General features: G+C 20.8%; 2 protein-coding genes across 3 annotated transcripts in view; one reads left to right on the plus strand and one right to left on the minus strand.

The window, feature by feature from the left end:
- Positions 1-15046, plus strand: part of LOC129608239 (probable WRKY transcription factor protein 1) — a 47397-nt gene extending 32351 nt beyond the window's left edge. For both annotated transcript variants that reach the window (XM_055519611.1, XM_055519612.1), the window contains 4 exons: positions 12968-13125; positions 13714-14110; positions 14465-14688; positions 14801-15046. In XM_055519611.1, the coding sequence (XP_055375586.1) occupies positions 12968-13125; positions 13714-14110; positions 14465-14688; positions 14801-15029 (1008 nt within the window). In that variant the 3' untranslated portion in view covers positions 15030-15046. The remainder of the gene's footprint in view (positions 1-12967; positions 13126-13713; positions 14111-14464; positions 14689-14800) is intronic.
- The window catches only part of LOC129608237 (fibronectin type-III domain-containing protein 3A), a 101616-nt gene that overhangs the window by 49888 nt on the left and 35272 nt on the right, over positions 1-16456 (minus strand). The gene's annotated exons all lie outside the window — the stretch shown is intronic.

The raw sequence follows: 16456 nt of genomic DNA on the forward strand, positions 1-16456 counted from the left end.
TCAAAGTCAAATATAATTAAAAATTAACATTTTAATAATAAATATGAGTTTGAATAAAATTTATGATTTTTAATAATAACTGTTATACAAATTGATAAGTGTTATACAAAAAAAAAATCTGTTATACGTATTAAATTCAATTGTCAATAAATTCAAACAAACTGAAATCATAAATTTTTTGAGTTATAAGAAGCTGGCAACAAAATTTTAATGTTTTGCCTGTTTGAAGTCGTTGGAAGTAGTTTTCATACTAGAACACGATTTTAGGTTATTTTCCATTTAAAAATATTAAGCCATATCTATTGAAAAAAATATACGTAAATACTCGTCTAAATATAAAGGTATGTTTTTTATGTAGACTGATTTAATTGACAGCCTCATACATCTAAGACTGTTATACGTTTCATTTTTAATAAGTCCGTAGTACTTTAAAGTTCATAGTACGTATTCCTTTAATTTGAAACCGAAAATGAATTAATGAGAAAATTACTTACGAACAGGAATTCCAATAGATGGAAAATATATCGGACATTTTTTGCGAATAGCGGCCGCAAATACAAACAAGAATACAATTGCAACTATTCTTGAAAATCTTCAACTCCAACATGTCCCGAAAAACCTACTGAATCCTATTTTATAAAATTACAAAATTCATAGTAAAATTTGACCTTAAACGAACATTTTGATTTATGAATCTACATAATTAAGTGTCTATGAACGAAAATTTAATGAAAATAATAAACACTTCAAAGCCTTAAAAACAAGTTAATGAAAAAAAGTTTCCCTTTTAAACCTTTTTTTGTGACTTCGAAAATAAAAAGCACAAAACTTTTTCCTGCATTTTTTACTTGTGAAAGTAATCTGAGTGAACAGCGCGATTAAAATTTTTTTAGAGAAAAATGTGTGTGTTTTTTTTTTGTTATTTTGAAAGAAGAGTTCGATAACTCTAATATTCATATATAATTCTTAAATTTATATTTACGCTGACATTATTGTGTGTTACAGGCAATTTGTGTATGAATTGTTTTTTTCAGGATCATTAGTTCCTAATGACTTAGGTGAAATCATTCAAACATTGAAAGATTTACATATAAGAATTACGCACTGAAACTGTTATACATAATAATTTAAGAGGCTTAATAAAAATTAGTATATAGTGTAAATTTAAAAACTAACCCGGCTGAATTTATTGTATTGCAGAAATTGAAATAATTTTAAATTAAAATTTTCCAATTTTAATTTTAATTTCTATAAATTATTCTTAAATTAATTCCAAAAATAATTATTGTTATAATTACTCAAATTATTTTTTCTTCAATTAAAATACTTGAAGTTTTAATTACATATGTAATTTAATAATTTTCATATATAAATTAAAAAAAAATTTCTTAAATAACAAATAATTGCCAGTAACATACTGTATAATAGATAATGCAGCATTACTTCATTAATTGTTATATACATGCATAAGTATACAGTTACACATAAGCAGAGCTTGAAGCAACGTAAATAATTGAAGTATTAAGAGAAAAAAACTAAAAAATCTTCTTTAACTTTTTTTGTTATTACTTTGGGATTGTAACAGATTATTTTTAAGTATAATAGTTATAAATTTACAATATTATACAAAAAATAAATGTATTTTATCTTTAAGTCTTCCTTATACACTATTCTCTTTTTGTTTTAATTTTGCTTCATTATACATTTGAATTCATTAACTCAATTTGTCATAATTGTCAAAATTTTGACGCATTTAAATCAAGTGGTACTGTTCCATTTGACATTTTGAAGTCATAACGTTTAAGCGTACATATACATAAATATAGTACAGTCGAATCATTTCATAAAATAATTAAATTATATGTGATTATCTGTATGCTTAGTATAGGGATAGTATTTATATTATTTCAATTTACATTATAGAATGCAACTGTATAACGGCTAACTTGTGTAATCAAAGTATTATCTGACATTTTACTTGGAATAATTTTGAATGAAGTACTGACTTGTAAATTTTTTACAGTACATGTATATTTTTTTTAATCTCAATCCCTAGTGACCCACAGTAAGGTGAGAAGGAAGTAATTTGACAATTTGTTATAAAGTGTTATACAGTGTTCAATTGGTTTATAGTGACATAATGATACGAGTATTAGTATCTTCTCATTTGACAAAGGGTTAAATTTATTTCCCCCTTTGTAATGTGCAATCTCGATTATATTACCGAAACTAAGATTATGTGTGGGTAGGACCTTAAGGTACCGAAGATGATTGTACCAATTTTTATAATAGCTTTATTAAAGTATGTCATTAACTAGACTTTAGTGGAAATTAAGCAAAAAATTTTAATAGACACATTAATCAAAATGTTACTGCACAAAATTAAGATAAAAATAAAGACATTTTTTTAAATTATTTTTATTGTAAGTGTTATATTTGTTTCTTTTTATTAAAACATAAAAACTATAAAAACTGTTATATAGATTTAAATAAATAAATTTTGAAAAAGAAGAGTGAATTATATAAGAAAATTCAAAGCATAAATAATACAAAAAAGTAAGGTGCAAATTACAAAGTTACTTTTACTTTTTTTTTTGTTATAATCGTGTTTATTGTTATACTAAAAAACTGTCATTAAATTTTATGAAAAAAAAAAAATATCAAATTGTGAATGTTAAAATTTGGACACCCATTTTCTTACGTAATATAAATTATTTAAACTATTATCGTAAGAGTACGCACATTTTACGATATTTTGTATCAAAGTTGAAAAGTTCATTGACATTTTGTAGTATTACAACATTATTACGAGTATAACATTATAATTTAGAAATAAATTTGTAACTTTTTTATTTGCTTATAATTTTAAATTTGCAATGTAGTTTACAATAACGTTTCGTACTTGAAATGGTGTAGTTCGTGCTTAAGGATAGTATTATAATTTCGGTATTAAACTTACTTTGTAAGAGATTCTATTGAATTTTTTAATTATCTTAATTAATTTTTCAAATTATATTCATGCTAAAATTGATATGTCACTATATACTATATTTTCTTAAATAATCCAAAGTCTTAGTTGAACTTGCTTTTTTATATAATGTTATTGAAAAAACCTGCCTATTTTAAGTAAGAACTCTCTTCAAACTTTCTGTTTTTCTAGAAAAATTTAAAATTTTTCTATATTTTATATAAAAATAAATTTGGTAAATTTTTAGAATTTTAATTTATTATTACGATATAATATTTAAATGGAAACCATATTGCGTTTCCATACTATGTGAAACATGAAAACCCAGAAAAGATGGTAAAATTATGAAGAAATATCTTTGAATTATGAAAAAATTAAAATAGAAACCAAGGAATACGAGTATATTAGCAATATATGTATAAAATAGCTCTATGTATAAAAGTAACTATATGCGGTTAAATTGTGAGATGAGAAATGAAAGAAAACCTGTTATACATCTTTTATATGCATAACGAGTATATAGTTACATTTTACATATTACATTTATATTATGGTATATAGTGCAAATATACTAGTACATACTCGTATATTTAAACCGTTTAACATTAACATAAATTTCTGTATAGCGTTATTTTTTTTTAATTCTGCTATTTAATTTAATTTTCAATTTAACAAACGCTTATTTGATTCGTATATAACAGTTAGTCATATTTTGTAGTATATACAATAAAGATATAAGGAGATTTTATTCATTCTGATTTCTAAATTAAAATTTAGAAGTGTCCGTCTATCTATTCAAAAATCTTGTATATATAATATTCTGTTCTTCTTTTATAAAAGTATAATAGTTCAAATTTTAGTTGTTATATTAGAATATTAACAATTTCGAAAATTTTAAATGTTTTCGACATTTTTAATGTAATATTTTGTTCATCCAGAGTAAATGTTGTTGGTGTTTTCTTACTCACATTCGTCATAACAAATATGTATAACAAAATTGAAACAATATATATATACTATTGGTATTTTCGCACAAATATTGATCTCAAAGAGAAACTTGTGGATTTTTCAATGAAAAAATAATTTAATTCTAATTTATTTTCTATTTAAAGAAGAAAATTACTGCAAAAATAAACTACAAGTGAAATTCACATAATTTTTTGAATCTTTTTAAATTCACCTTATATACATATACATTATGCCATACAAATTTATGTTGGTTTATGTATTAGACGAATGTCACATTTGATATATAGATATATACTTCTTTTTTAAAACAGTAAAAGCATATTTCATACTTTTTCTCGTATAACCAGCCACAATATCGTAAAAGTGAATGTATGCATAATAAGCAAGTATATATATTAATTGTATACTCATATATACATTTAAGTATATATACTTATATATAAGATATTCAATGATATGATGATTTTTTGTGTACATAAATGAGAATTTAACTTTAAAATTTTTGCATTATCAAGTATATAAATATTTGTGTAGAAATACTTTCATTTTATCTTTTTTCGGATGATATTAACGTGAAAAAATTCAAGGGGAACAAAAATTATTTTCTTTCATACATATTTTCGTATGATTTAATTGATTTTATAAAAATGTGATTGCGTACATACATATACGCATATACATAACATATTATGCTCAAACATGTTGTAAGTTATATATATATACTTTAACACTTATTCGTGTTATAATGATTTTTCTTAAAATAATACTAGCAGTACAACATCAATAATACATAAAAGAGAAAAATTAAAAAAGAAAAAAAAGAGAAAAAAACAGATTTTCTCTCAAACGGTATTGTTATAATTTTCATTAATTAATTTTAATTTTCTGAAATTAGAAACATTTCAGAAAATTAAATAATTTTTAGAATTTTATATTCTTTTAATTAGAGAATCATAATTGAATACAAAAAGTATATTTGAAAATTTCTTTTAAACATGTTCGATATGTCATCAAACATGTTCGTTTAATTCAATTTTGTTTGATACACGCATATATTATAAACTATTAAATACATACAATTCTGTTTTATTCTTTTTGTTTAGTCTTGTACAATCTTTATATTAGGATAGTCGTGTATCTCACTTTTTATTCACATCAGTTATTAAAAATAGAATTCTACGTTTTTCTATCATTAAATATTTCATGTTTCTCTTACTCTTAAAGATTACTAATTAGATTCTTACAATTTTTTCTCAAATTATCATTTGGATGTGTTCCCATCAAAAACAAATTGAATAAATTTTGTATACATTTTAGAAAAAGAATACGAAATAATATTGTTTTCATTTAAAAATTACATTATACAAAAATATATGATAATTACTTACTTTCTTCTAAATGGGCGAGTAAAATAGCAAGATACAAGATCACTGATCATAGAATCTGATCATTATTGAACAAAACTTAAAAAAAAAAACAAATGATTTATAAAGTTCATTCACACACACACAACATGTTCGATAAGCAAATCAAACACGTTCGATTCCATACTATTTTTGTTTTACGTATACAAAAATTTGGCAAAAAAAAGTTCGATTGCAAGATCAAAGTATATTTATATTTTAATTAAAAAAATTGTGAAAAGTAAGAAAAAAATATTTAATTATTTTTGTTTTTTTGGTAATTTTTAAATAAATTCATTTTTAAATCAGTGAAAGTAATTTATTGAATAAACTTCTTTTTGTTGTTCCTTTTCTTAAATTCAATTTCTTGTTTAATTTTCATGAAAAAATTGAAAAAGTTTTAAACAACTTTTTAAAGGTTTATAAAACTTTTTATTATACTTACTCTTATACACTCTTAAACAAAAACCTTTACATTAAAATTTTTAATACAATGAGCTTTTTTTACTGCTCTTAATATTTTTGTACTGTGATAACACTTTGGGTACAATGTTTCGAAAAACATTTTGTTACTGTTGGTTTTGTCTTTTTTTCTCTTTCCTCTTAATTTTTTTTTTATTTTCAAAGAAATTATGTTTGGAAAATTTTTTTTCGAATTTTTTGTTTTGCATTGAAAATTCTTTTTTAAAATTAATAAAATAGCAGAAAAAAAATAGCAAAAAAAAAGCATAAAAAAAAAGATTACTAGCTCATTGTTTTATGGAGAGAAAAGCAAAAATTGTTTTTTACTCCAAATTTACTTTTTATTTTAATTTTTACTTTGTTTTTACCTTTTATCCACACTCTATCTGCTTTATCAAATACACCTATCTATAGGTTTCTTTTGAATGTTTGTGTATGAGTAAAAAATTTTTTACTATATTCAAATGTTAAGTGGAATAAGTCTTGTTTAAATTTACAAAATAAAAATTTTACTTAAAAAAACAATATCAAGTCAAAGGAAGATCAAAAAATATAAAATAATTGAGAAAAAAAAAAATAAAACAGTCCCCATAGTACAAATTGCTGTAATAATAACAGTAGCATTGCGGTTATCGAATATTCATTTATGTACGTGTATACAGGTTCCATATTATGCACGGTTTATAAACATGCACGCGTATAATTGTATATTCATAAAAAGAATGGAGAATATGAAAAAAAAAAAGAGAAAAACAAATTGCACACCTGTAAAATAATGTTTGAATGCGTCACAAATTAAATTATCCGAAAATTTTATGTTTATGTAAATATCAATATGTAATACTTGTATGTGTATGTATGTTTAATATATTGTACTACATTAAACATTATTTCCATATATAATATAAGAAATCAAGTTAAAAAATAATGTGATATGACCGGAATAGGATCAAATATTTTATAATGCATATTTTTCAACAGTTGATTGAATAAAGTCCAAAAAGAAAATATGTTTGTATTGTACTGAATTTGTCAAGATAGGATATTGCTATTTGAGGTATACATATTGCATACTTCCCGAAATACAAGGTTCGACTTTCGATTTTTCTTCAGTTTCTGTCAAATGTCTTGTAACGAATCTAAAAGGAGTGTTAAAACAGAGAAAATTTCAAAAAAAAATCATTATAAATGTTCTGCATATATAGGGTAAAATACTTATAATTGGCAATCAGTAATGATTTAGCTCAATGTGCGGCCTTATTAATGATTAAATTCATGATGTTTAACTTTTGCAAATATTTTCCAATTGTACCTTATAGTGAAGTGTAAATAAATTATTTTTAGCAAGATGTCGGTCTGTGCGTGCACGCATGTATCTCAAGTTCAGTTGAAACGATTTTAATGAAATTTTATATATATATATGTTTATATGAGTTGTTTTTGCCAATGTTTTGGGATATATTTGGCCGATTTTGCATTTTTGCCGTATATAAAGAGAAATAATAAATCAACTTTCTTAAAAATTTAATATTAAAATTTAAGGTGATAAGATTATGAAAATTGAGTTGGCTGCCGATTTTACATTTTGTCTTATATCTAAGGAACTAATTAAGAGAATTTCTTGAAATTTTATTTTTGAATTCTGTTTACGACCAAAAGTAACTGCGGCGAAATTTTCATGGAATTCAGACGGTATAAAGTTAATATTCTCTAAAAGTCAAAGCAAGGTGTGTGTTTAAAAGACATTTTCATCTTGTACAACATTTCTGCTAAGATTAGACATTACATCTTCCGGTCCGATATATACTGACCACATCAGATTTTTTTTTTTTTATTTTATTTTTTCAATTTAGGAAAAAAAGTAATATATATAATAAAGAGTATAGTCTATATAAATTACACTACTTATTTATAATGCCAAGACAGTATCCAATGAATACACCGCTGTTATAAAAACAATAATATAATAATAAAATGATAATAATGGTAATGATGATGATGGTTATGATGATGATTACCAAATGATCATGTTGTAATGTTAATAATGATGATAGTTTAAATATTTTTTTTGTTTTTCCACTTTATATTTATTGTTATATATACATAACATAATACATAAATTGTACATTTAGAAATATAACAGTAAAATATATTGTTATTATTATTTTTATTATTTGTTGATGATTGTTGCTGTTACTGCTGCTGTTACTGTTGTTTTATTTAAAAAAAAAAAAGAAAAGAAAATAACTCTTATGTATCTTATATAGTTAAATACACTTGTTTGGATTGCAAAGCATATACACATTGTACTAACATACATATGTAAAATATTCAATTGTGTGTATTTGAAAATTTTAATTTTAATAATATAGGAAACTAAAGCACTTTCAAATATGAAAAGTTAAAATAAGATTTTCATTATTTTTTTTTTTTTTCTGATTTTTAATTTTTCTCTTTTTGCGTTTTCATCTTTTTTCGATTCGGCGGGTTTTTTGCACGTTAATTTCATTTTGTGTATGGTAAACAATAACTACTACCATATACCAATGAAACAACTAGTATAATGTAGGAAAAAAAAAAATATTGTAGCCGCGCTTATTTTGTATTCATCTTTTAGTTGCTATCTTGATGTTAAATGAATTGGATGGGTTATTTGAGAATAAAAATAAAAATAAAATAAAGAAAGACAAAAAAAAAAAAAGAAATTAATTTTTTTTTTTTTAAAAAAGAGGAAAAAAAGAATTTTTTATTTGCTTTAATTTTTACATTTTCGTGGATCGCATAAAAAATAATTTAAAATAAAATTTTCGAAAAAAGAAAACGCGCGCGGTGAAAATTAAATTTTCGTTAATTTTTATTCTCTTCTTTTTTTTTATATTTGTAATTTTTCTTCATTTTTTTTTGAAAAAATCTTTTGAAACCAGAAGAAAAAAAGCGATTATTTTTTATTTTGTTTCTTTTTCATATTTTTTTTTTTTTTTACATGAATAAAAATTTTGATTCAAAAGCAATCATTTTGTATACAACACATACGTTTGTAAATACAAAGGACTTATTTTTTTTTCTGCCATTCGTTAACTTTTACACAAAGGATAATATAATATTATTGGATTATAAATATACGCATATATACACGTATACAGCTAATATATAGACGCAAATAAGGAAAAAAAAACCAAATTACAAAAAGAAAGGATTTAAAAGGAAGGATAAAAATAAAATTATAATAACAAAAGAAAAAGAAAAAGAATACAAAAAAAAAAAATGTTTAAAAATGATAAAAAATTTTGGTATTCAAATAAAAATAAGGATAAATATCAAAAGAATCCTTTAATAATAATGGGTCAACAACAACAACAACAACAACAGCATCATCATCAAATTGAAAAATCTAATGAATTTATATGTGGAACAAATAGTTATAGCATAAATAATTGCAGTAATTCAATAATAAATGAATCAGGATATAATGATAATAATTGTTGTGAATCTATACCTCATAATGTAAATGTATACAAAATATAATATAATATACGGGATCGAAAAAAAAAAACAAAATTGGGAAATTATACATAATTGAATTTTTTTTTTTTTTTTCAGAATTTTAAAGAGCAATTTTAAATTTTATTTTAAAATAATTTCTATAATATATAGGATAGATTTATTTTTTATATTATTGTGAATATTATACATATATATACATATATGAATTTTAAATTTATATATTATATATATATACATATATATATAATTTAATTATATTGATTTTAATATAAAATTTCTTCGAAAATTCGAAGAAGAAAATACAAATTCTTTCTATATAATTTTGAAATTTTATTTCATAAATTAATTCCAAATATATTTTTATTAAAAAATAAAAATTTAATAAAATCAAAATATTCAAAAAAAAAAATGCATTGATTTATTTCCAAAAAATTAATATTTATATGTATACAATTATAATTCTATTATAAATTTCGAATAACTCAATTCAAAATTGAATTCAATTTCAAAATAATTTGAAATATGAAATATAGGACTAATATTTTGATTATCTTTTTATTTAAAATACAAATATTTATACATGCCTACATACATGTATTAAATTTTAATTCATATTATTTATGTTACACATGCCTACATACATGTATTAAATTTTAATTCATATTATTTATGAAGATTCTTTACTAGTCATATAAAATAGTTTAGCATATAGTCTGTATACTGCATAAAATTTCCAAAATAAAAAAATTTCATTTGAATTTTAAATATTATTTATTAAATTAATACCTACTATTATAAATTTTAATATAATTTATTTATTTTATTTCAATAATTAAAATTTCGGATGAAAAAAAAATTTTTTTTTTCTATATATGCATTTATATATGTATGTATATTGTGTTTATATACCTATAATATAAAAATGAAAAATTTTTTTAGATTCATAATGGAAATATAATTTGTGATTCAAATATACCAAAATGCTCTGATATTTCATCATCATCATCGAATCGTGATTATTATAATATATCAAAAAAAAAAAATAAATATTTTAATTCACGTAATAATAATAATAATAATAAGAATAGCAATAATAATAGTAAATGTGAATCAAAAAAAATATCATCGAATTCAATACAAGGAATAACAACAAATAAAACAGCAATAGTAACAGCAGTACCATTATCATCAACATTAAATTTATGCTCAATTGACAATGATGATAATAATAACAATAATAGTAATAGTAATAATAAATGTAACTTTGAAATTCAATGGTATGAAAAATAACAAAAAAGATAAAGTGAAATTTTTCTGTTTTTTTTTGTTTCTGCATTTTAATTTTAATTTTATAACATTATCATTATTATATGTACACAAAATTTTATATATATATTTACATATATAAGCATTATTTTTAATACAAAACAGTTGTCTTTATAATTTCAGATTCAAATTTTTGTTATTATTTTATTTTTCTCTCTCTTTCTCTCTCTCTCTCTCTTTAAATTATATTGAATTTTTATTTATTTATATATTTAATTTTTCTTTATTTTCTGTTTTTTTTTTCTTTTATTTATTTTTCGGTCTCTAACTTTGTCTCTGTCACAAAACGAAAAAAAAAAAAAAAAAAATAAATGACTTTCACTCTTTTAAATTTTACCATTCTAAAAATGGTAATTTTTGATTTTTTTCTGTACACACATTTTTAATATGCAACAATGATTTTGTGTATCTCAAATAATTATTGGAACATGTAATTTAATAATATATGTACATTCTCATTTATAAAAAACCAAAAAATAAACTAATAATTATGAACTGTGAAATATAAATTGACAAAAAATTTTTTAATTATATTGACAAAAATTAAAAATTTTAAAAATCATAATAATTATTACAATTAATATTCATTATTATAATTAATAAATTTTTTATTATATTAAATTGGATAAACTCTCATTTAAATTGGATAAATTCTCATTTAAATTGGATAAACTCTCATTTAAATTGGATAAACTCTCATTTAAATTGGATAAATTCTCATTTATATTGTATTACATTTAAATATTAAAATATAATTAATAAATTAAGTGAAAATGGTATTAGAAATCATAATGGTATAAATAATTGTAATATATTACATAATTCATCAAATCATAATAATAATAATAATAATAATAAAAAAGGATCATCATTATTAAAAGATCATATTAATTTAAATGATTGTTTTGAATGTCAACAACAACAACAACAACAGCAACAAGAACAATTATTACAACAACATTATAATCAATCATCATCAATATCATCATCATCAACAGTAGCACCATTAATACCATTTAATATTAATAATAATAATAATATGATTAATAAAAAAAATAAAAAAAATTTATTAGTATCACGTTCTGTTGATGATTTACGTTATCATAATGATAATAATTTATTTAATAATTATCCAATGGTATCATCTGAATTATTAAAATATAATAATAAACAATATCAACAACAATATCAACAACAACAACAACAACATTATAATTGTTGTACTAATGATAATTATAATAAAAATCATTCTTATACAAATAGTACTAATATTAGAAATACAAATAATAATCATTTAAAACAATCATCAATAATACAACAACATCCAGAATCATTTATAACACAAAAAATGTTAACTAACAATAATAATAATATTAATATTAGTAATAAAAATATTATAAGTAATAAAATATTACAACATAATTTTCCAAAACAAAAATCAGCATTATATCAAATTAAAAATAAACATTATTCAATGGATAATTTATTAACAGCTGTTAATCAACATTTTATTGATATAACAAATAATAATAATAGTAATTATAATAACAATAATAATAATAATCATTGTAAGAAAAATTATCATTATCAGGTGTGAATTAATTTATATTTCTATAGTAAATAATCATAATGTTAATTAAATATAAATTAACATTTAAAAATTTAAGATCATTAACAAATAAAAAAAAAACATTTTCATTAACAAAATATAAATATGTATATTGAATTAATTATTAAAATATTATTGAAATTAATGTATATTGTATTAATAATTATTATAATTAATTAATATAGAATTTCTATATACTAATTAATAGGTGATATACTAATTAATAATTATGATCATTACTAAGTAAATTATGATTAGTAATTAATTTCGTTTTTCAATTATTAGATACAGAAAATTCTAATTATTAAATCAAGAATATTATTGCATTAATAATAATTATTAATTGAATTATAAATAAATTTGAGCTTTATTTAAATTTATTTAAATTAAATTTTAATTTTGAATATTGCAAACAGTTAAATAGGTTCATCATTCATAATACCTGTTATGTGTAAAATAGCGTCTGTTATGCACATTCGAAATATACATTAAATTAAGCAATCGAAGAGCTTGTAAAATAAATTACATACAGAAATTTATGCTTGACTCTCATTATTGCTTATTAGAAAATGCAATAAATTTGATAAAAATCTTTTTTTTTAAATTTAATTGAATATTTTTTTATTTTACTCTTTACTTGTAATCTCATTTCATTGAAAATTTTTTTTAATATTTTATTTTTCTTATTTTTTTTTTTTACAAAACAAACAAAAAAATGTACAACAGGGAGATACAGATCGTCCTCAATTTGTTGCTGTGACATCATTAGATGATTGCCAAGCAATACGTTGTGCTGAATTTCATCCAAATGGAAAATTATATGCAGTCGGTTCAAATTCAAAAACATTTCGTATATGTGAATATCCATCTTTAGTTGAAATCAGGTTTGTTAATAATTTTTTAACTAGTTTTTAAGTAATAACGTCTCCTCTTCATATTAGTATGTTATATATATATACAGAAATATTAAAGTGTATAATATTTTTAATATTTTCATTATTGGAATTTTATTCAAGTTTAAATTAGTTAACAAGTTTGATTCTCAGTTTAAAATATCACATTTTTTAGTTAAAATAGAAATTCAATCAAGTTTTTCTTTAACTTGTCTGTGCAGTAATTTCAATTGCAGAAAATTATTGCAAAAAAAAAAAAATAAAATAAAAAATACAAATTGAATTTTCAAGTTTAAAAACTCGAATTATTTATAATAAAAAATTTATTACAAGTATTTGTAAGTGTGTTGCAATGACGGCATGAATTGTATAAAACAATGAGTTTCACTCCTTATATGAAAATTTAAATTTTCAACTTTTGTCACTCTTATTTGTGCATTAAAAATTCTCAATGCAATTTAAGTATATAAGCTGTTTTTATATGCATATACATTATATAGTGTTATTACTTTGTCCCTATAGGAATTTTTTTTTTCCAATATTTTATTAAAATGCATATTTGTTCTATATACAATATAGAGAGGATCATACTGCATATCAACCGATAATTGTATATGAAAAACAAAAATATCATAAAGGATCAATATATTGTATGGATTGGTCACCAGATGGTGAATTAATTGCAACTGGATCAAATGATAAAACAATAAAATTAATGCGTTACAATGATGATAATAAAGAATTGGAAGGACGTGAAATTGAATTAACAATGCATGATGGAACAATACGTGATATCTGTTTTATTGAGGATACATCAAATAAAGCTAGCCTATTAATAAGTGGTGGAGCTGGTGATAATAAAATTTATGTAACTGATTGTGGTACTGCAACACCATTTCAAGCATTAAGCGGTCACAGTGGTCATATATTATCATTATATAATTGGGGTGGTGCAATGTTTGTATCAGGTTCACATGTAAGTATACACATTATATTATTTAAATATAATATTAAATGTAGATTATATGTGTATGAATATATAGAACGTAATATAATATTTCTCTACTTATTTAAATTTAATTTCATAAAAGTTTTATAAAATCCAAACATTTTATTTAAAACGAGCATGCATGATATATACAATTTAATAACATTAGAAAAATAAATATGCATTAGAAAATATATCCTTTTTAAATAAAATAAACACATCACCTACACATATACATGCATATTTAGATATATAAATATAACCATTTAAAAATAAACATTTCTATAAAAAAAAAGTTTTTATTATTCTAAAATTTTTAACAAAATATTCAAATATTTTAAGGATAAAACAATACGATTTTGGGATTTACGTACTAGATCATGTGTTAATACAATAACACCATCAACACAACCCGGTATAAGACATGGTAGTCCAGTTGCAGCAGTATGTGTTGATCCATCTGGTCGTTTATTAGTATCTGGTCATGAGGATAGTTCATGTGTTTTATATGATATTAGAGGAAATCGTCCAATACAATGTTTTAAACCACATACAGCTGATATAAGGTAAATTTATCATATGTATAATATTAAAATAATTATTATATTATTATTATTATTAGTTATAATTAAATATAATTTTTTATTAATTTGAATTTTTTATTTAATATTTTTTTAGGTCTATACGATTTTCACCATCAGCATATTATTTATTAACAGCTGGTTATGATAAAAAATTAATGTTAACTGATTTACAAGGTGATTTAACATTACAATTGCCATCAGTAACTGTTGCACATCATAATGATAAAGTGATATCGGGACGTTGGCATCCAACAGATTTTTCATTTTTATCAACATCAGCTGATAAAACATGTATTTTATGGGCATTAACATCAAAACCGTAAAGAAGGAAGACAAAAACAAAAAATTCGAAAAGATTCGAAATAAAAATTTCGAAAATTTTTCGAAATTTTTCGAAGTTCCGAAAATTCGAAATTTTTTTTTTGGAAAAGTTGAAAAATTTTTTTGGAAAACTCCGAAAAATTGTTTTCGAAAATTCGAAAAATTTTTTTCGAAAATTGGAATTTCGAAACGAAAATAATTAAAAAAAAAATTATTTTATAAAATTCGAATAAGACAGAAGAAAAAAAATAATTTTCGAAAATAAATTTTGTTTTTTTTTTTAATTATTCGAATATTTATAAAATTATATTTAGTAATAAATTGTATTTGTAATAATGAAATTTTATTAACTTTAGAAATAATTGTTTTTTTTTTTTGTATTTTCAAATTAAATTTTGGCATTTAATATTTTTGAATTTTAATTATTTTTTGTTTTATTTAATTTGCATAGCTTATTTTTTCTGTTTTTCGAATATTTTGTTTGGAATAACTTAATAATATTGTAATTATTATTATTATTACTAACTCTAAATATTTTATTTTTATTATTTTTGTATTTTGTTAACCAATTTATTTTTTTATTAAAAAATTTAATATGATAATTAATATAAATAAAGAGAAAAATATTGTTTTTTAATTAATTAAATATAATATGAAAATATGCTTTAAAATGTAAAATAAATAACCAATTAAAATGCATATTATTCGAAAAAATTTTCATATTCAAATTTAAATGTAAAAAAAATATTATGTAAAAATTATACTTTGGATTGATAAATAAAATGAACAAAAAAATAATATTATTTTTCTTGAATCTACAGGACTTACTTAAGGATATTCATAATAATTTTTTAAATTTTTTATTAAATTTTATGAAAATATAGAATTACACGTATTAAAATATCGAAAAATTCAATTTGAAGTGAAAATATTTTGAAAGATTTTAAATTAATTAAGATTTGTAATTTATATAGCTGATGTGAATTAAATATATCATAGGGTAAAATATCGTAATAATGTTATGCATTAAATTTCGGTATCAAATTCATTCTGTATTAAATATGATCAAATAATAATAATAGTAATAATAGAAATTAATGAAATTGTGAATAAGAAAAATCAAGTATATTTACAAAAAAATGGAGAATAATTTCACGTTATTTTTTGTCTATTTCTATATATATCTCATTTTAAATAATGTATTATTGTATATACATATTTCTATATGTATTATTGTACATCCTTAAAATTTCTTCACATATCGAACTATATCGCAAAATAATATTATTACTTTATTATCGTTTTGGTATACTTAACCAAACATAGAAAGATTTTCTGAATTAGAAGATTATCAATTTTTTATAAATTCTTATATTTTATTTAAATTTAATGAAATTCCGAGACCTTCTTAATAAATATAAAATTTTTT

Source organism: Condylostylus longicornis, unplaced genomic scaffold (assembly GCF_029603195.1).
Source record: "Condylostylus longicornis isolate FDR11 unplaced genomic scaffold, ASM2960319v2 ptg000031l, whole genome shotgun sequence".
NCBI lineage: Eukaryota > Metazoa > Arthropoda > Insecta > Diptera > Dolichopodidae > Condylostylus > Condylostylus longicornis.